The sequence below is a fragment of the Falco biarmicus genome, chromosome 8 (genome assembly GCF_023638135.1).
Source record: "Falco biarmicus isolate bFalBia1 chromosome 8, bFalBia1.pri, whole genome shotgun sequence".
Lineage (NCBI taxonomy): Eukaryota > Metazoa > Chordata > Aves > Falconiformes > Falconidae > Falco > Falco biarmicus.
Genome location: NC_079295.1, coordinates 20,147,504 through 20,170,354, shown reverse-complemented (window position 1 = coordinate 20,170,354; position 22,851 = coordinate 20,147,504). Strand labels below are relative to the sequence as shown.

General features: G+C 39.6%; 1 protein-coding gene across 3 annotated transcripts in view; it reads right to left on the bottom strand.

Moving 5' to 3' along the window:
• The window catches only part of CHN1 (chimerin 1), a 103,823-nt gene that overhangs the window by 34,922 nt on the left and 46,050 nt on the right, over positions 1-22,851 (bottom strand). For all 3 annotated transcript variants that reach the window (XM_056348995.1, XM_056348997.1, XM_056348996.1), the window contains one exon: positions 18,253-18,541. In XM_056348995.1, the coding sequence (XP_056204970.1) occupies positions 18,253-18,541 (289 nt within the window). The remainder of the gene's footprint in view (positions 1-18,252; positions 18,542-22,851) is intronic.

Genomic DNA, 22,851 nt, shown 5'->3' with positions numbered 1-22,851 from the left:
ACTTACAGCCCTTCACACATGCTATATGCACAATGCTTGTGCACACCAGAAACCTAGAGTGAAAGCAAGCCATAAGGCTAGCAACCGAAAAATTATGAAAAATAGATAACAAGTATCTATTTCTTAATATATTGCCCCAACATAAAGTAGTGTTGTAATTAAACCTCATACAACTGCATTCAGATGACATTCTACAATATAGATGCTCATTCTCCTGCCACTGCCTATTTGGTAATCTGGTGTTGCAAGCTAGTGCTCTTAACACAGCCCGTTTCTTTTCATTTGACAATCAATATGAAGAATGACATTTCTGTTGTACACACCTTCCTGAGCACGGTGTGGGACATTGGGCAGGTCCAGATTGTTAGCTTACCAGCACGTGAGATAATGAAGTAAGAGAGAGCGAGCTGCTGTCCTTGGGTAGCCCTAGTCATGGCAGGGGTGAGCCAACATCCCTGAGAGCAAACAAAGTCACGGACCTGGGGGTTCAACTCAAATCCTGCAGGAAGCTGTTCTCTCCCGAGGATGGGCTCTCCTGCTCCAGGTGCTCTATGCTTTCTCTATTCCCAGCCTGAAAGCCTGCAGGTCCTGTGTGTCTTTTTACACCCTTGGCTGGCTCTTGATTCAATACCTGCCTTCCACCAGTGGCTCCGGCGCTCCTACCGGCCAGCAAAGTCTCCTCTCCGTAGCCCTTTCATTTTCCAACAGTTATCTTTATAACTTACTCTGTCTGAAGTCTGCCTGTGTTTTTATAACTTACTCTAACGGGGACAATTATTAGATACTGTCTGCTACATACTGGATGAAAAAGAGGTAGAAATCTGGGGAGGAAGGTCAGAAGACCTTCCATTTTTCCAAGTATAATCTTGATTTTATTTTTTTATTAATTGTTTGTGACAGACATTTGCAATCATTGCACTTACAGGGAGCAATATGCTGCACAGACTCTAGAAGGAAGGAAACTGCAGGGCTGTCTTTTTAAAATTTAGTTTAAGGATGTAATTTCACAGGATTGAGGTGAACTGAAAATGGAACAACTGGAAGTAACAGCTGAGCAACATCTGAGCAGAGCATGCAACCAGAGCATTCTCTCAGTCCTGTACATTTTAGTGACTTAAACACTAAAAAAACAAACCCAGCAACACAACAACCTTTAAACCAAGACATCTGTTTAGAGATTCTACATTGTATGTGGACTAAAGGGAGAGGGGAAAGGAATATAAAGACTGTAACCTGCTATTTCAAATGTTCTTCTTTGTCCTAAAACCTCAACCATGAAAGTGGCTCAGTCTAGGTCCTACTGGGACTCCGCTTTCCTTACTCCATCATGGAGTAGTCCTTCAGGGTGCAGGAGAAACAGCTGTTTTCTTAAGAACTATCTGTTCTCAGCATTAGCTGGATAATGTATGCGTATTTGCTGGTACTAATCTCACAATCAGTAAGTCTTATTATGAAGACTCCACAGAACTGATTTTAAAGTCATCCATGGCTTGCAGTAAATTCAATTTAGTCACTCTCTGGAAGACACATTACGTACGTTTCATCCAGTCAACATTGGACAAATTATCTTTCTAAAAAAGCAGATAAATGAATTCCCATTTGTTGAGTAATAAACTAAAACTACTCCAGAAAAAAACAGAAAAATTGAAGTCACGTTAAGCTCACAAGTCCTAAAATGCCCAGGTTTGACTTCATCAGACCTCCTGAAGCCCACATGCATTTCCAATACAACGGAGTGTTTAGTTTCATGACCACCTGGCTCCTCTCTCAAACACAGTATCGTGTTTTCTTCGGTCTCAGGAATGCATGTGTAGTACACTGCAGGTTTTTCATTCTCATATGGTATTTTCATGTTGTTATGGCTAAATATGCCATTATTGTTTCAGACTTTATATATAAAACGATCCCTTCCCTCTAAGGAACGTATTTTAATAATAATATTAACCAACAGTTATATTGCATGCATTTTTCTAAAAATCAAAGATGATGGCCCACTGTTAACTATCTCAAGAAACAAGATATTTGGTTTGTTATGCAGTTAGCTGCTGTATATTTTGTTGTGTTCTGTTTCACTGTATAGCTAACATAGCCAAATGTGTATGCTTAGAAAACCCTTCCTTGCCTGAACACTTTATAAGCATATTTTATGGGCTCAGTACACAATTTTCAAAAGCTAATCAGTCAGATTGTGAAACTGAGCCCAATTTCCTCAACGCTGTTCCTGGTGGAGGCTTGTTCCATGCTAAATATAATTTTCCCAGTCGTATCTTTCACAAAATTGTTCCAGAGGGGGAAGGGGAGCCCAAAGTTTTACTTTTTATTTAAAAGTGGTGAAAAGCTGTTTTCATTTTCTTCACTTGCAGAAATGCTAATGCCAGGCATAGCCTCTGCCCACAGATACATGGTGTGAGTGGAGGGTAGGAATGCTATTAAAAGTTCAACCTGAAAGCTGACATCTCAGAAGCTGGATGGGGAGGAGGGGAAGGACTATCATGCAGTCTCAGCCACCAGAGCAAGACTTCTCTGGCTGCCATTCCAACACAGCCACACTTAACGGGCACACAGACAGCAGTGCCCAAAGTATACTGGGATCCTCAGCCAACAACACACAACTCTGCTTTGAGTCCTCAGTTTCCTACAGGGGAGTTGGGGTTTAAGACGTGGTTGAATGATGAAAACTTACTGCTAGGAAAGTTCTGGGTTTTATAACAAAACTTTCCAAATGGGCTGAGTTCTAATTAAATCAAATCACCTCCCCCAGTGAAATACTTGTGGAAAAATCTAAAGAAATGGCTATTTAAATTTTTAAATTTTTATTTCTGATAAAAGTGTATGCCATTTCCACAGCAAGTAATGAACATTTTTATATCTAGAATTTTAGAAGGTTTTTTAAAATGTTTTAATTAAAACTTTAATTAAACAAATTCAGCCAAAGTGTTGGCTTGGTTTCAAGTACGATTGTTAAATTTAAAAAATAATAATCTAAACCAAAGTTTATATTATGGAAAAAATATTGCCCAATATTGCTGCTAGAAATTACTGCACAAAAAGAGAGTTTATTTGGTACTGTATTGTGCAATACAATTAGAGTCCATTAGCATTATTTGGGAAGATTTCATGTTTGCACTGATGTGCTTACCTGAAGTACCCAGGTTTTCACACCAAGGGAGCATACTCACAAAAAAGCAGAGACACCTTAGGGGAAGCCAACAGAAAAGCTGTTTATCTGTAGCTTTACTCATATAACCTACCGTCACTGCAGCTGATTTGGATCTAGGTCAGCCAGCGTATTTTGTTCCTAGTGGCATGATGGGTTGCAGATTTGCTCCCGGCAGTTACCGACGTGGGCCTTTGGAAATGACAATTTGAAACCACACACTGGCAAAAAACATCCACTGTGACTATTGCTCTCTTTCAATAGCTGACGAGACAAAAACAATCAGCATTTGCTGTTTTGGATAGCGGCACAAAACCAGGGCACTTTTCTAGTGGCAAACACAACACATTTCTTTCCTTCTGGAGGGCACTATTTTGGTATATAGCCATGGATCTAGCCATGGCAAAAATAAAATAAAAATTTCACAGTACCTCCAGTAACAAGTTCAGCTTATGGTGTGGTTCTGGAGGACTTTGCTAACATCCAGTGACTTAGCTTTTAGCGAGGTCAGCAGCTGGCCTGCTGTGCCCGCTGAAGAAGGGGGCTCACTCTGGGGATGCCTGCACACTCCATAGGTACAAATGCCACTACAGGGGTGTATGTGGGCACTTGTGAATGCACGGAGGCAGGGATGTGGAGGTTGCAATCAGCAATGGTGCTAAGCTGGGTGTTACAAGCAATGGCTATGACTTCATTTGTACTGTGTAAATAATAATATGCTTCATCACAGGGTTATGTTCTGGGCGAGACAGCACAGTCCTGTACCGCTCCCAGGGCACCGGCCTTGTCTTCCTCTGTTCCTGAGCCAGTCAGCACCCCAGGGCTCTTCCCTACAGACACCCATGAAGAGCATCCCCACAGGCCCAGCTGCCTCTGTTACAATAACCCACTGCTCCAGCCCTTTCCTTAAAGACAGGGTCTACCACCTTGCTCACAAGGGGCAAGATATGACTGCTTGACAAAAGCAGAGCTGCTGCCAAGCTGTGTGATGCTGAGGCAGGATATGCCAATCAAACACCATGAAAATAGCTACCCAGGAAGCTAAGAAACAAGGTCTTTTCACTCCTGAGTCTGTGGTGAGGAAAGCAGTTCCCCATGACCATGAGTTCAAGCTGGTGTATCAGCCTCAGCAATTCTCTCTGCTGCTTTGCAGCAGCTCGTTACCACAACCCCATTCTCTCTTTGGGAAAACAAGCTGCATTAAAAAGGGGCCAGCTCCAGCCAAACTTGTTAAGTACAGGAGGGGACTGAGAGCTGGCAGAGCACAGAAGATATGCCTCCCCACCTCAGAGGGCTGGCAGCCTCACTGTTCCCCAGGCAAAGCAGGCAGGACAGTTCATGAGCAAGGAGAGAAGCATTACAAAACACCAAAATTTGCCTCCAGTAAATCCTTCAGACAAAGCCTATCCTTTACAGTTCTGCTTTCAGTTCTTTCCATCCACCCTTCCATCCTTCATAGCTTTGGTTTCAGTCCACCCTATCTTCCTCTCCTCCTGCCAGGAGCCTGGGCCATGGAGGTGGTAAGCTAAGCAGCCAGTTAAAGCAGCCGCCTGTGCCAGGCGCCCCTCTCCCCGGGAAAGGCAGAAGCAGAGAGACTGCAAGGACTACTCACGTAGTTTAAGTCAACTGTTACACTGTCACACATTGCTAAATTGGGGCTAGAGAGGTCTGTCGTGAAGCTATGAGACCTACGGAAGGATGAGTTGATGGAGCAAGGAGCTCTGCCTAAGGAAGCAACCCTCAGAGGCTGCTCCTCAACAGCTTCTCCATCTCGCTCCCATTTAGTCAGCATATTCTGTTTCAGGTAATAGCATTGCATTTTCTTTCCTTCCCTTTGTCCATGGCGTGTCGCCTTGCTGGCCTGCAGGGAGCTGTGCTGTTGTGACCAAGGCATGACTGACGTTCATTGCAGGGAGGGGCCACTCCAGCAAAAGCCTCTTGACTTGTGACATGTCAAAGCAGACTGTATTCCAAAAAGACCTTCAAAGTAATTGATAAGTGCCACAAGACTAAATGCTGTCTAGGAGTGATAATGGTCAAAGTGTAATGTGAAGTGGCAGCTTCATGAATACTACCCTTTTGGCAAATGCTTTTTGTTACTAAATACTAAATTTAAGTATCATAAGAGAAAATAGGCTGTTAGACTAATCTTCTGAAACCAAAAGAGACTGATGATGGTTTATTTCTCATCTGACCCACACTGTTATAAGGATTTCCTCAAATAAAAATAAAATAAAATACATAAAAGAAAAGGCACATCAAAAAGCTTAACCATACCCTTTGATGAGGAACCTCACCTGCCTTCTAGCAAGGAAATGTTGACAGTGGCCAAACTTCATGAAATAAATAATTTACAACACTTCCTTTAAGATATCCATTTAAGAATCATATTGATAAAAGCAGTTTTTACAATAGACCTCTTTATCTTTTTTGTAACTCAAAATGTATACACAGGGATAATGATAATCATGTAATCCACAAGGTCTTTCTATTAATACATATATTAGGGTTTTTTTCATCTATTCTTCATGGAATAGGAGCTTTGGCTACTGGTATAACATGGGCAGGTGGTATGGAAATTGCTTTTTATGTCTCATTAATATTTTCTTACCTGATGTATAATACTCATTTCACATTAGCTTTTTTTGTTAGTCTAATGCATCTAATATTAGCCTTTTTTGTTCTACACAGTAATTCAATTTAGAGTAATTCAATTATATTATAATTGAGAACTGCAGCTCATTAATTTCTAAACACTATTTGTATTTCAGACTACACCTGCTCCTTTGGCACATCCTCTATTTTGAATCCATCCACTTCTTCCTGAATAAGCGATGTTGCTATGATACATGTGCTGTCACAGTTTCTTTCTTCAACATACTTTCAGTCCATAATCATACTTAATTAGCATACATAAGACTAAGAGTGCAAAGTCTCCTAATCCTTCCTTAATTATCACTTGATTCAACCCCATGAATCAAAGTGAACACAATTTTTAACCTGAAGGAATACTAGAGTTGTGATATGGACATACAACATTATTGCAAAATTTATAATGGTGAAAATCTACTTAATGACCACCTCACTGCAGAAAAATTACAAAACGGGATAACCCTCAGTGTCCATCAGCACTCCTTGCAGACCCTGATTACCAGTCTTCTAGGTGCATGCGTGTCCATGGGCATAGCTGCAACAGCGCAGTGGGCCAGGGTCTACATTCATTTTATACAATGCAATTAGGCAGATTCAGAAAATGAGGTAGGCTGATCATCCTTCAAATGAGTCCCTCATGTGGGCTCCCACTATCCTTGCATAAATCTCTATTTAAATCAAGACTGATTTGAAACCTGCAATGAATGAAACCAGAGTGGAATTGGCAGTGGAATTACACTCTGCTCCCCGAGTGAAATTATCAGTTATTATCAAATTATCAGTTTATTGCCACCCATAAAATCTTCCAATCCCTGATCACATTCTTAGAAAAGACTCATTTTACATTGTTGACTAGCATTCCAATTTTCTCATTCCTCCTTTTCCACATATGGTTCATCTTTCCTATGTATTCCCTCTCAGTTTCCTAATTAACATTTTAAAATGCCTGTGTCATGAAAATTTTCATATAAGGGCAGGAAGCATTGCATTTCCCTAGAGGAAGCTATAACTATGAAAAATCCTTACTTGAGAAAGCACTCAAGAAACCATCATCTCAAATGGTCAACCCCAGCATCATCGAAATAAATTTAAATAATGTCTTGACTTGAAAACAGAGTAAGTTTGAATGATTCCAAACAGGGCTGGCAATGCAACTCCCCATCAAAAACTGGGCTACAAAAATTATTTACCTTTTGGGGGAGAAGCAGGCGTCGGCATGTGGACAGGTTATACAACTTCTGTTATGTAGGAAGGACTTTGGGATTTTTTTTATTTTGGGTTGGGTTTTGTTGGTTTTTTTTTTTTTTTGTTTGGGTTGGTTTTGGTGGGTTTTTTTGGGGTTTTTTTTTGGTTTTTTTTTTCCCCATGGTTTCCCAATGGTTTCTTGCTGTTTAGTTGATGCCTATTTTCAGTGGAAATCCACTAGTCCCAATCAGCAACTCAAAGTTCTGACATTTGGGATTTCAGAGGCACATAATCTCTGGACAGAAGATCTTATTTTGAGTATAGGGCACATCAAAAGTAAAAGACTTAGTCTGGGGTATAGTTCCATTTCTTAAATTCATTGTCAATGAACAGAATTATTGACAATGAACAAAATGTTTATAGCACAACTGCTTTCTTAGTCATGTTTTTCATCCCATCTTACAGGGCAATTTTTTATTTGTACTGCCACCATCAACTAGCACTGCTCATAAGATTTTTGTTTGATTTTTCAACAATAAAAATAGCTCAAGAGAATTAACCCATAAGGCCCATAAAAAAAAACCCCAATCCAGTAAGCTCTCAGCATTATCAACTTGCTGAACAGTGAGTCTGCCCTGAGAACTTCAGTGTGTGACATAGGTGATGGGCATTTTTCAGGCACCAGGCTGCAGCGCTGGAACAAATGCTAGCAAGGATTTGCAGGCTGGAGTGAATGAGAAGCTGTCACTTAAAGAGATGGACCACTTCAAATCTGTGAAAGATAGCAACGCATGATACTTTTTGCAATTTTTGTACATTTATATTAAACACATCGTTGCTTTCATCATCAGCTAATTCACCAAAATGCCTGAATGCAAATGTAATTCACTATCATACTAACTGGAAAATGCTTCAAGACTTCTCCAACAAATTATCTGAAACATGATATAAAGCATGCAGCTTTTAAAATATTTCACCATCACATGCAAAATGTAATACATACATATTTCCACAATATTCCTCCACTCTTCTCTCAGGAAGGGGAAAAGCTGCTTGCCAATAAGTGCTACTAATCTAATTCACAAATTGGAAATAAAATTTACTAAATCATAGATATTTTAATATATAAAATTTACTAAATCATACTTACACACATGACTAAGGTTTAATAGAGAACATTATACTTTGTGATACTAGCTCTAATACTCCTTAGGCAAACAATTTCAGACTGCTTTAGCTCTAACCAAATGCAATAATAATTCCCACTAAAAAGCAATATAGTCCAAGTGCATTATAATATGAACATCACTATTAGAAACACATAATCCTGTGGTTATCTTGGAAGTTGTATGGATAGGAAGGAATATCAGTACTAAGATGATAAGAATTAGAGCAACTAATTCTCAGTTCATCAACTGAGAATCAGATTTTTCAGTGTGATGATTTTTAACTTGCATAAACATTAGGACTGTAGGAACAGTGAATACCAGAAGCAACACTGTTTCTAACTGCTGATACCATGCAGAAAAAAGGTTAAATATGGAAAAGTTTAACGTTCTCAAAGTTGATGAACAAAGGAGGACTTTGAAAAACTGGCAAGAGTTGCTGTCTTCACTGATGATGAGGAGTGTGACAAGTTTGAAGTAATAAGAGCAAGCAGTTTATTGAGCTTAGTAACAAAACTGCTCTCCTTACTTTGTTCACATTCTGAAAAGAAAAACATTGAGCTAGAGACTAAAACTAAGCATGAGAAGTTTATCTGAAAACATCTTTTTTCTTGTGAAAGATCAAAAGGAAAGAAACAAGAGCAGATCAGCTTCTGAGGCATTAACCGTAGGGTAAATGGTTGTTCTTTTTTTTATTTCACAGTCTAATACTTCATTTAAGCACCTCTAACTACTTCTCTTTCTGCTACCACTTCTAAAATGCTTCATTTCATTCTTCATAGGTCTTAAGGGTTTGGTAACCACTTATGAATGGGCAATTATTGGTGGAGCAGATGTGCCCTAGTTGAATGGGAGGCAACACAACAGCCACAGCTCCATGTCCTTTCCATCTTTGTACAGAAGGCAAGTGACACGTATTTGTACTTGTGAGCATGTAAACAGTGACCGATGTAAAATGCTTTCTCCCCTTCCAAATAAATAAAACACACACTCCCCTGCAAACCCTAAGAGGGAAAAAGGAGCTTATCTAAGGTAAGTGGAGAAAATGCCTGGTAGTCAGACTCAGCACAGATTCAACGCAGGCTACACGGAATTGCAGAGGGTACAAAACACAAGACACACTGGATATTAGTTCACAGCCAAAGGTGCTACCAGCCCAAATTCCCGCAGCCTCGGCTCTTCCTTAGGCCTCTCATGTTTAGATAGTGACCAGACCTGACCCTGCCTAGTTTATGAGATTAGACACGATCGTAGCCCAAGGTGATTATCACCAGCTATACAGTGTCACGTTATAAAGTCTAAGTGAGGTAAGAACCTTGTAAATAACAAAATTATCCTTTTATAGGGCTCTTAATTCAACAGTCCAGTCTGTTTCCTGTAGAAGTGATTAGTAATAGAAAATAATTAGGAGATGCCAGATGGGAGGAAGAGTTAAAAAAAAAAAAAAAAGAGACGACTCAAAACTCACATAGCTAAGAAAGGAGAACAACAAACGAGGGAGCTGCCAGCGAGCGGCCCACGGCAGTCCCTCACCGTCCAGGAAGCTCTTTGCATAAGCAAAAAATGACAACCACATGCCTGCTTTAGAGGCTGCTCTGAAAGAGACTCACCTTCTCCTTTCTGCAGCCACTGCATGGATTATTCAGTTGTGAGAAGGCATAAAAAGTCAAGGGAAACCACAAGGGGTTTATTGTTGTTTTTTAAAAAAAGATTATTCTAATTTCCTTATACATGCCTATGAGGCTTCCCCATTACACATCTAGGCAGCCTTTTTGGAAACCTCAAGCATAAGGCCCATAGGGAAGGTAAGCAGCAGACTCCTACAGCATGTTAGGGCTGAAGCCATGACAGCTCTCCATTGCTCACCAGGAATTGAGCTGGACCTCTGTATTTCTGTGTCCTGTCTACTAAGGCCAGGATGGGAAAACTCTCTCACCCTGAAGAGCACCCAAAGAAAGTTATCCTCTTTGGCTCTTCGAGAGCTAAGGGAGATTCCTTCCTCCCTCCCTGTGATCCTTCTAGTGCTAGCCTATCCCAGTTAAGGGATAACAAAACTTCAACCAGGACACATAAGAGAAGCTAAAGCTACATGGTCCTTTTTGAAGGGTCTTAAAAACGTAACCAGACCCGAACCACCATGCATTAGACACCCTGGAAAAAAATGCTGGTGAGGGCTTCACACTGACTTACCTCACAACACTGGAAACACAGGAAAAGAATAATAGCTTATTCATTGCTAATGGTTTCATTTTATCAGGAAGAACACAACCAGTATTCTTCACATTTAATGGCACAGCAACTGTACCGACTTACAGCCTTTTTAACAGTTATGTACACTACTCATTTTACAAAGGCTAGATCAGGCTCAGGGCATACACTGAGGGCAGGTACTCCCCAAACTTTTGCTGAGGGTCTGGTCTGTGAGCCTGAGAGGCCAGACCCCCTGTATTCACACGGCAGCTGCCTGTCTCAGTGCAACCAGCCACTGGACTTTCTGAAGACTTCATCTTTGTGCACACATCTCACATGCCAGATCATAAAGGGCCACAATAACGTGAAAAAGCAGAAAGTAATGTGAAAAAGCAGAAAGTAATGTGAAAAGTCATCTCAGCAAGCAGTCAAGTGACTTGTACCCATGACAAAAGGCTGAAGTGGGATGCTGATCCTCAGCTGTGCTTACCTACAAAACAGAGGAAACCTCCCTGCAGGAGCAGCATCGTGACAGGAGGCATGCTGTGCATTTGAAATGCAGCCTGACCTAAGCCTCTTCTTCACTGCCTGAGGTTTGTGGAGCATTATTTGTTTTGAACCTTGTAATACTAGACCAGCAACACACAAGCAGGCTACCAACACAAGCACAGAACTTTCACTTCACATTAATCCCACACATTAATGTGCTTTGGAGGCACAGGCAGGCAAGGTCCTGCGAGGCTAACTGGAATCAGCTGGGATGCCATTTGTAACCTGCAGGAGCTATTAGAGCACAGCTGAGCACTGACCAGAGCTGGCAAGGAAAGAAGAAAGAATTTGACCCGGGGAAAACAGGAGAGCTATAGGACCATGTTTAGCACTGGAACTGAGCTACAGGTCCAGTTAGAGAGCCTTAAAAAACAATTCTGGCTTGCTAATTTATGCTTTATAAGCATGAGATACTGACAAGAGAAAGACTAGATATTTTGTGACCTGGGGATTAAATTAGCAAAGCTTATGTTTCATTTGGAAGCTCTGAATCTTAAAACAAGATCAGTTTATATAATCTTTTTAGTGTATCAATTTTACTGTCACACTGAACATAAATAAGGGCTTAGGTTACTCTTGGTGATTACGAGTAAAAAAAGCACCCTGCAGTTTAGAGAAAAGAATTGTCTGTGTTGATAACCTGCACACTGGACAGCGTGTGCTATTAGCTCTCCTTTCTCAGGTCTTAATAAACATATAGTTAAGTTAAAAACATATATGCTTATAAAAAGACATCATAACTGTTTGCAGTTTTAGTTTGAACTGTATGTGCCATATATAATTGCATATATGGCACTAGATCCTTACCGCCATAAATGCTAATGCACAGAAAGGGAAGATGAGGAAGACTGATGCTGGGGCAATCTCTGCAAAGTACAATGCTGCCGATATGCTGGAGCAGCTACCTAAAAAGTAGTCCTGTCCTTTATCCTGCTAAGAACTTTCTTGGTATTGACAAAATCATATGTGCTTTCAAGTCTCTGCTGAAAGATGGGCTAAACCTAGAAGAAATAAATAGAAGTTTTTGCCTTCCGCAGTGTTATGTTTTATTTATAAATTACATTAAACTTACAGAGTGATTGTCATGGACACCCGCGCAGGGATGGGAAAGGAACGTTTGTGAGAAAACAGTTGACAATCTTCTCAAGTTAACCCATGGGATTCTTCAGTGCTCAGTCTCCTGCATCTTTAAATGTACTTTAAGGTAAACATTCATTAGTTGTACTTTTAAAAACATTATTGCTTTGTCACTATCCTTGTTACAGCTATGGCTTGTCTAGAGTTTTATATGTTACACCCCCATTTTTTCTCATAAAATTAAGTTAATTCAAGTAAATGGAAATATTTCAAACAACTTCCAGCAGCGAGATTGTTTCACTCTCGAAGCCACTTTCCTCCCTGATTATTAAGCCCACACCTTCTTTTTAGTTCCTACCAGTCCCAGCAGTGGCATTCCTGGGCACCAGTGTTGTTCAAAGCTGTCCTCCTCCACCACAGACCTTGCTAAGGGGGCTTATGCTTCTATGACAGCCTAGTATAACTTCCTTGGCTACGTTTTCTGATGTCCTTTCACTGAAGACAAAACTTGGTGAAGGAAGCTTTTAAGCTGATCTTACTAACAGATTTGACTGACAGCAAAAGTAGAAAAGCAGAATCACAGAAGAATCATTTCGGTTGGAAAAGATCTTTAAGATCATCGAGACGAACTGTAATGAAATGCCACTTAAATATTTTTCTCAGTACCAGATTTCTGGTTTCCACCTTTCAGCTTTTCCTTGGTTTCTCCTACAAGAAAAATATTAAATCACAGACTGTGAGCCACTTGAACCCCAAACTGCAAGTCAGGGGTGGAGTAGGAGTCATCATGAAATCGGTTCCTCAGTAGCAATACAGAAGTAAGAGTTTTTGCTTTCTGCTTTGCTTTTTTTGAATGCTATATTTTATTCTCATTTTACCTTTGCCTTGTTTTCCCAAAAAGCGCTTCCACAAACAAAACTAGAACAGTGAGCATTTTTAGGATCTCTCAAATTCTCAAAATTTTTAATTACACTAAAACTTTTTTTTTTTTTTTTTTTAATTTTTGTTTTAAATTAAGCTCAGGTCCCTTCTCTGTGAGATATACTGAAACAAGTAGTAGTGTCATTAATGAAAATGTCAGTCTCCATTCAAGGTTGGAAAGTGAAACTGGTCCCTCTGCAAACACCTATAAGTAAGATTCTTCATTTTGTATGTGGGGGCAGTTATGAATCCATTAGAAATGTACACAGAGATTGCAATTAACTTTGTGATCTGGATTATCTTTGGAGGCAGGCTTAAAAGCATGTTTCCTGCTAAAATTACACAGATTTACATTCTGGATTATCTTTGGAGGCAGGCTTAAAAGCATATTTCCTACTAAAATTACACAGATTTACATTTCCAGATCTCCTTGCACAGGGTTGCAGACAATCAGCCTTCATCACTGTGGAAGACTAAATGACCATTAAGGTCATTAAAAACAGAACAAAAGGGTGCTTTTGTTGGGTGACTGCTGCCACAAACCTTTTCTCAATTCTTTCCACCTGTCAAAACTGAACTGAATGTAGTACTGTCTAGAAAGGTATCTTTGCTAGAAAGCAAATGCTTTGCTGGAAAGCAAATCTTTAACTGATTTGCAGCCACTAAGTTTCTTGATGAAATGGCACTTATCACCAAAGTAAACATGAATAAATGTAATTCAGTTGCTATCCTAATGTTAACCTCAGCATTTTCGTGTGAAAGATGGGATAACTCGTAACTAATTATTCGTTTTCGTGTAAAAAAATATTAAATCTTGAATAAATCACTAGTACAACTTCTTACATTAATATCTCAAAAGCATGTCAAAATGGAAAAAAAATCATGTTTTGCAGGGCTTTCAAGAAGGACTGTAATATCTGTATCTAGGTACTTACTAATATCTGAGAGCTACCTTTTTTATAAGGTATTTAACAGAATCAAGTCATCTGCTCCAAGGCCATAATTACCTTTGAGAGTGGAGAATGTTCAGAGATCCATCAGTATTCAAGGCACTGGAGGAATAATAAATCTTGTGATAGTGGGTATTATTTCCACTTCCACGCTAGGCCATACAAACTGAATCCACATGGGAAGCCCTCTTTCAAATGAATCTTAGTCCTCTCTTAACACACAGACCATGACGGCTGCACAATTGAGTTCTGAACAATCCACAGACTGTTTTGGGAACCAGCTTCACCTTTTCTAGTAGGGCAGCTAAAATATCTATTCAGGGCATTCAGGCACGACAAGCACTCTCCTGTTTTCAATCTCCACTCCTCCAGTTATCCCTATTTATTAATTCTGTCATAGGTTATGAAAACCATAAATCATTAACCAGAAATTTTAATTTCTAATATATACTTGTACACAGTAAGCAGTCATATTCCTTCTCATAATCAGTGAAGCACATGCTGCGCAGTGGATTATATTCTCATGCTTTTCCTATTAGACACTGCATCTTAAATCACACCACAATATGGTCTCTTGCAGGACTCAGTACTTAGGAGTATTGTGATTTGTGTCCTACAATCCTCATCTAATGACTGCATGATTTTTGTCTTTTCTTCTTCTATGGTCTTTAAATCCTTCTCCTTTACTAAGGCTCATTTTTAATGTATTGCATCTGACAAGTCACTCAACACATGCTGAATTCTTCTACTATAATAGCTGAAAAGAGCGGGAAACAAACAGAGTACTATTAGTGCACGCTGCAAGGCATCTTAACACAAATCTGTGGCATTCCCCGCTACTGCCACACATCAAATTCAAGGCTAGGTGAAGTGCTCTTTCATACTTCACTCTGAAGTTTGGGGTGTGTTCTCTGGCTGCCCAGTTTCCTCCACCTCATTTTACAGCAGAAAGCAAAACTACATTCACCCCAGCTGTCCCCCCATCAAAGCCTGCGTGCTGCTCCTTGCCTTCTTTCGAATGGTTCGTCTTTCATACACCACCCACACAGGACTGGGCAACAGCTGCAGGCACAAAGTTTAGATTCCTACCTGAACAGCCTCAGTCTGCAAATCTGGGAACGTGTTTTGGCTCAGGATGACCAACGCTCAGGACCCAGGTTTCTTCCTCTCTTTATGGAGAAGGAAGCGTACAGTGTAGGATTAAGCTGTGTGGCCACAGTATAAAACAGGTAAAGACTCGTTAATTGCCAAATACTGTACCCTGCAGAATTTTTCATCCTTACCGTGAGGCTTATGGGCTAACGTTGTAGCACACAGATTTTACTGTTTGCATCATAAGACAATGGTTTTTTCTCATTGGATTTTGAAGAGATTTCTTCGTGTTCTTTGTTAGAATTGTCGGTATCAATTCAGTGATATTCTCTTTATATCGGACAACAGGAATCACTCTGCCATCCCTCCCACCAAAGAGAAAGACTACTTGACCTATTTATAAATGTCCTATAAGAAAGCTTCCTTACATCATGGTTAAATGAGTCATAATAAGGGAAATACTTAATTGAAGTTTTCAAGTAAATAGCAATAAGAAGCAGAAGCCTGAACAAAAAGGGTAAAATTACTTTCTGAGTAATTTAGTAGAGGATATGTATATTCTTCTTATGTCATTATTATTATTTTAACAAAGCTTATAAACTAGCAGAGATTGAGTATTTTGTTTAAGTGGAGATGTAATCTCTCCTGCGTTCCTCACTGCTAGCATGTTAACATTTTACAGTAGGTAGGCTAGAGAAATACTTCCTGTCATCCACTACTCGTGCTTTAAATGCAAATTATTTATCAAACAAGTATATATGTCATTATTTCAATTTTTAATATAAAATTAACCACCAGATGTGATTCAGTCACCTGCCTGTACAGTCCTCCAGTTGGTTATATTCACCCCATGGAACCTGAGTTCTTCCAGGCTGTCAAGGTGACAGCTTTAGTGGGCATGCAAGTAGTCAAGTCCCCCAGACAGTGACGGAAGACACTTGGGAAAGCCCTCTGAGGCCTCCTCTCCCCACCACTCCCACCCTGCACATAGCCACCACTCCCCATGAGACATTCGGTGAGGCCACCACTGTACCCCTCCCCTTCCCATGCTCCCCACATCCTGTGGCTTACAGAGGAAGGAGAAAGGATTTGGCAAGCCTTAGCTGGATGCTGGGGCTTGTTCCAAATGCTGAGGTTGCTACCAGGATCGGGTGTTGGCCATGGGGTTGAATGCCTTATTCTCATTGGAGATTTGCTGGGTGAAGTGACACTTGGTACTGTGTCATCTTCCAGCAACGACCCTGAGAAGTATAAAAGCAGCAAAGATGTCACCTACGCACCACTCCACAGTAAAAAGGATCACACTGTGCCTTCCCTGTGCAGCCACGGGTAGTAATCCCAACTGGATAATGACTTGAAAATTAAACTGAAATTTCCACATTTAACTATACTGCAATGTCTGTGTGCCTCCTTGTGTTCACAACGACATGGTTCCAAGACAAGTAAAGAGAAAAGGCTCAAAAGCTGGGCTCCAGGCCAGGAAACACCACTGCTGTTGAACTGTGTTGCAGATGAAGCCACTTTAGTTGCCTATAACTTCCAGACACACAGGTGCGATGTTGCAATTACGTGACTAACCAGTCTAAAGGTTTTTCACCTAAAATTTAAATCCATGAGAAATATTTAATAGTTCTTGAGCTATTTCATTAAAATGTTTCAAAACAATATGTATACATTGTTGATGAGTCTGACAAAATGCCATGTGATTATGGAAAAAACAACATTCTTCAATAATAATAATTGAAATTCCTTTACTATGAAAACTTTCTCATCAGTCTAAAAATGTTGTGACAGCATAGAGTTCTGTTGTCACTTGAAAGTTGCTAAATGCAGGAAGAGTTAATTTTACCACAGAAACCCAAAGCGGTGACTTGTAGAACTCTTACAGAAGATTTTTACACAGGCTTTGCATTATAATGAACTCTCTATGATAACATGCAAAAAAATTCTTTTGAAACAGCATGCTGCAAGTCAGTGGCTGTCAGGAACTGTAACTGATAACTCACCTTTCTACTACTGGTACCTAACAAGCAAGAAATTGGATATTTAACGTGGTCAGCTAGCTTCAATATCTGCACCACTATTTCTTTTGCAAAATGATCCGGCAACAGTGAAGATTCATACTTTAAGCTAAGTTGGGTGCTTCATCTCTCAGCAGATTCAGTGCAGGGTGACAGACTCTGCTGGAGAAGGATTTGAAGGACCAAAGCTATGAGCCTCCTCTCTCTCTGTGGACTCTGTATGGAGCTTAGTTTCGCAGTAATAGTCATGTATGCTGGAAATTGTCAGTAAGACCTTTCCTCCACCTCAAGAAAAACTGAAATCGCAGACATATTTCTGATTGGAAAGACAAACAGATGATCCTAAGTAAGGCTAGCATTTCTTCTAAGCACTATAAGCATTTTAGGTATTCCTAACATCATTCTGAAGTTTGTGAAATGAGGGAGCATATCAGACTATTATACATGCATTAACACCTACACATATGTAAAAATACACTTTAAAAAGACTTTCATATGTCAGCTTTTCAATAAACAAAGTATTTAGTTTAACATGATGAAACTTACATTATATTTTCTTTTTAAGCTTAGTCTCTGTCACAAGACAGGAATGTCTGCCTGATACATTCCCAACCTCCTTTAATATTTCTGTGTTCACCGGTTCTAAGATTTCTTTGTTGTTCGTTTTTTCTTTTATAATCCAGGACACAGTTCTCAGCTGATACTGCAACTCTCTGAAGAGAGCAATCGTTCTTCATAAGTCTGGCTGAGGCCAAAAATAGCTTTGTCAGCTTCTGACAGGCTGAACTTAGCCAAGTGAAATGTTTTAACATTTTATCAACTTAATGAACAGGCTTATTTATAATGTGGACAACTTTACTGTCATTGTATGCAGACTGCTGAATAGATTATGGAATGCATTTGTTTGGGGAATACTAAATATATTAAGAATATAGTTTTTGACCAAAGGACAGTTGTCTTATACACTGTAAACGATGTTAAGATTAAATATTCTTAGCCTGTTTGAAATAAAGAAGTGCCTTAATGGAACGTCTATAGCATGAAAATACCTGAAGAAAGGAACCTCATAATGATAAATAACTAACCTCCAAATCATAGAAATTTGCAATATGCAAAAATTACCATTAAAACCCCCTATAACCAGTTTAAATATTACTATTAATGCAATACTGGAAATAAATGTGGACTAAATATCTTCAGATACCTTTAGCACTTTATAGTAGAGGGGGAGGGTTAAAAGTACACAACAAAAAGTCTAACAGAAAAATGAGTGTGGGTTAACAATTGCTTACCCTCTTTTCTGCTACCTCATCCTGTCCTGTAGACTCTTTGCCATCATGTTCATCTCTCAGGGCTGGCATATGTTTTTTGTGTGCTGGCTCTCTGTTTAAAGTTGTATATCCTATGTGTTCATAAATTGGATTTATTGTCATCTTGGCAATGTATTCAGCTGCCTTCGTTTCAATATAAAGAGTAATCAATCCATCTGTCACCAGGTCATGGATGGACTCAAAACGTTTCTCCCCAACAAAGTGCTTTCCATCGTAGTAGAGTCTGAAGTTTCTGGTTTGACTTCCAAATCTGCCTCAATGAAATGGGAAAGTTTTTTTTTAAAGAACAGTAAGCAGAATAAAGAAGAGTAAGCAAGCCTTTGCAAACAATAAAAAACACTTTATCACTTAAAGCTGTGACTATGCTCTGTGTCTGGTCCAGAAGAGAATGAAAAACTCAACTACTACTTAGCACAGATAGGAAAGAGAGATGAACAACAACTGCAAATAGACAGCCAAAACAGCGACGGTCCCAGAAGGAGCTGTTTGTTCTCTTATTCTTTTAGCCCCTCCATTATCCCATGGAAAAACTGAAAATTACTTCACACTCTTTCTGGCCTTTTTTTTTTTTTTTTTTTTTTAAGTACTTTACTACTGCATCGCTGTAGTCAATTTGCTTGGCTCTGATATGAAGAGTTCTCATAATAGAGTCCTCTATTACAGTTGATCAATACGGAGTTTTGATGCTGTCTCAGACCTCTGCACCCCTGCTTGCTTGCAGGAAGAGGCCATTCAGGGTTCAGCTGAGCTTCAGTGCCAACAATTACACTGAAGCAGAACCGCTGCCAGAACTGGAGCGGCACAGGACAAAATGGCACAAGGGCAAGCATTCTTTATTCCTGGCCAAAGGCCAAGGACTAACTCTTCGAGCTTTGTACAAAAGTCCTTCTGTGTTATGCTTGTTAAGTCCTGAGCTTCAAGCAAATCTTTGTAATATACAGGATATATAACGCGAAAGCTATCTGACACTAGCCATTCTGCAGTTGGGGTGGAATAGGATTTCGATACAGGCTCTCAGCAACCATGAGAATGCCAATTTTACCTGAATATTCACATATTTTCAGAAACTGTACTTAGAATCTGCAACAATGTTCTGCCTAAAAGCGATCTAAATGTCTGAAAACACACCAGTGTTTGCACTTGGCAACAGGCAACGCATTTCCTGCAGGGAAGATGAAGGCAAGAAGCTGCTTTCACAGCTCACTCCAGTGTTATTCCTTGGTCAGACAGCAGCAAGTGTGGCCGTACTGGGCCCCCTTGTGAGGTCAGATCAGCCAAATAAGTATTAAAAACTAAATTTGAAAGGATGAATTGCTTTCATTTTACAATAGAATGCTTCATAGGAGATGTTAAAGGACAAAGTAAACACTGGTGCTTTGCTGAAGTGGCTCCTTTTCAATGGGGCCTTGCCAAACAGGGGAAACCATAATTTTAGACCTTGCCCCTGGTGAAATATTGTACTCTTGCAAATATGGGCAAAAACACTTATTCTGTGACATGCATTTTTTTCTTGTGTTCTGAATCAAAACGCCAAACCTTCCCTTCTCCCTATCAACAATCTGACAGTGACTGTGACTTCAGGAGCTGCTGTTTTTACCTAACGCTCAAAGGCGAGGGGGCCCTCTGGAATCTGCATCCTGCTCAGTAAGAAAAGAGGCCAAGATGCATAGGAACTACCTGGGCTTTTTACTGGAAATGAATCAGTACTTCTATGCACGTTTTTATGCCACGCAAACTAAAAGCAAAAAATCACAAAATGACAGAAAGAAACACATTTTTAACCAATGCTAGTTTTGTCACAAGATGCAATTCTGAGTGAATACAAGTCATTCATAAAGTTGAAAGATAACATCCTAAGTTACAGCAGAAGGGGCAGGAACATGTTCAGGCTTATCCTTCAGAGCATCTTTCTATTCAACATAGCGTGTGGCAAGCAAGCTTTGACGACGAGACATACTCCTTGCATACCCTCCACTGTCAGAGAAGTCAATGTGAGCCAAGAGTGCTCAGCACTTTGCCGTGCCAAAGCAAACAACCTTCACCGTCTTCTGCTCAAGTCAGTGGGAATAACGCACATGGAGCACATACAAACATTGTGATGTTAAAATTTGACAGGAGAATGGAGTAAGTTTGAAGGTGAAGAATAATGACAATATGCAACAGAATTCTTTTCATTAGGAGATGTAGCAGGTGAACTGCTGCTCTGATCAGTAACATATGCTCTGACAGTACTTATAGCAGAGTTTTAAATAAGCCAAAGGTCATTTACTTCTCTTAGCTTTCCAGAAGAAAAAGAATTGCACTAATCTTATCAAGAGAAGATAAGGCATAGGGAAGCTTCTCGGGGCCTGTTACTAAGTTCACATGGTGCCTTGATTTTATTAACATCCTTCAGAGTCTAAAACAAAGTTCTGAAGAACAAAATGGCCAAATACAGAGAACATTCTTAAAGGATTAGTCCTCTTCCTGACAGGGTCAGCAGGTGCGTGGTTCTACCTCAGCCATGCTTTACTGAGCAGCCCCTGCGCTGTACATCTGTTCAGATTGCTGCACATAAAGCGTGTCTGAGAGATACTACAAGGAACAGGATTTCCAAAAGTACGTTATCCCACTGCTCCTCACCTGCATTTCAGCAAACGAGTATCTCATAGACAACGTTCCACTGTTTTAATTCTTTAACAGCATCCCGTGACTAAACTCATCTCTCTTGTAAGCCTCACAGACTGAAACACTTCCTCCTGTATGGATCTGGGGAACTGCACACCAATTTCTTTTAGCACGTGTGGCCTTCCAAAGGTACATTCAACTTTCTTGTTTTAAAATTAATTGAAATAATTTAACTATTACCACTTCAAGAAAGGTAGTTAAGGTAGTTAGACAAACAAATTACTCTGCATCAGTGTCATAATCATTTGGAAAAGGTGCTTGCATGCATATTGCTGCAAAAGGTGAACATGAAAATGGCTTGCCTTTAACTGATTTCCCATTTGTTCCAAATCAAACATTTTTCTGTTCATTTATTTTTGGATATGTTATAGGAAAATGTATTGTTTTTCAAATAGAATCCTATTAGCAACAAGGAGGAAAAAAACCCCAACCAAACCCCCCAAAATCAATGAAACACCAGTCTTTTACAAAAAGACTGTACCATCAAAAACGTCTCCTGTTTTCTTTCTTTCAGACTCATTTAAATTGCTTTCTGACAACACAATGATACTATTGTGATCAAAATACAATATTGATACAAACATACATGTCCAGTTGCAAATGATCCATTAAAATTTAATCTTCAGTCCCTTCCTTCTTACTTAAAACTATGGTTTACATTTTTCCATTAGCAAAAATATTTCCTTATGTTTACTTTCTATAACATTACTGCAGCCTAGTTAATTATACATTGCTGTGGCAACTAAAAAGAGCCAAGACCTGATATTTCAACTTCCTGATGATCTCTTCCTAAAGGCAAGCACTAGTACCAGCTGTTTTTTGTTTAAGAAATAGAAAGCAGGACACAGATAATGTATGTTCTCTTTTGGTTTAAACAGGGGAACATTAGATGTTTTTCCAAGAAAAAGAAATAGACCTCTGAAATGTCAAACAGTCTCATTGTGTCCACTGTGCATTTGTTTGCAAGCAGCAGGACTACAGATAAAAGACTTTTTTTATTCTAAGTTGTCTGAAAAGCAATCACTCTGTCTAGTCCCTTTGGTTGCCAGTGGGGCAGAGTGGATAACAACGTGGGAAAATGTATTAAATGGTAGAGCAAATGTGGCTAGTAATAAAGGACTGCAGAGTTGAATTAGGTATCATAGCTTGAGAGAGACAGGCTTCAGACTCAGCCACCTACTCTGTATGCAGCATTCACTGATGAAACAAAAAGAAAAAGTGAAGGACCGAGAGCCCATCCACACTTTCTTACCATCTAAGATGGATTTTACAGTTCACATACAGAATTGTACAGTAGCTATTCACCTCTTTCACAGGCTGTTTTATGATGAGAAGAGTATCTGAACAAAGGCATTATTTAAAATGTGTAGCTGCAACCAGACCACAAAGTTAATGCCCCTTGGGGCTACTCGTGTCCTCATTAGTTTCAAGCAACTTCATACACTGAGCTGGGAAATCTTAAGTTCTGTATATGTGCCTGAAGGTCACTTGGACTTAATCTTCCCTTGGAGAAAAAGTGTCTTAACATGCTTTGCGGCCAGAAGGTAGAAAAGTCTCATTTAAAATTAGATGCCAGAATTTCAGCTCCAACTTCTGAAAACTAAAATGACACTTGAGACTACAGTCTTGACACTCCATAAAAACCCACAGAAATGTAAGAAATCTTGCAATTAGGAATGTCTCCTAATCACGCTGTGTTCATGTGAAAGAAAACAAGATTATTCCACATATGCCCTTTTGGCCCATTTCCTTATCAAAGAAACACAAGTCTTGCATGCAGTCAAAACCTCTTCTACGCAGTTATCCCCAAAGGTCTCCAACTCCTGAGAACAGCTCATTTTTGTGATTTTTTTAAAAAATTATTTATTAGCAACATTTCTGAGGATGGCCAAG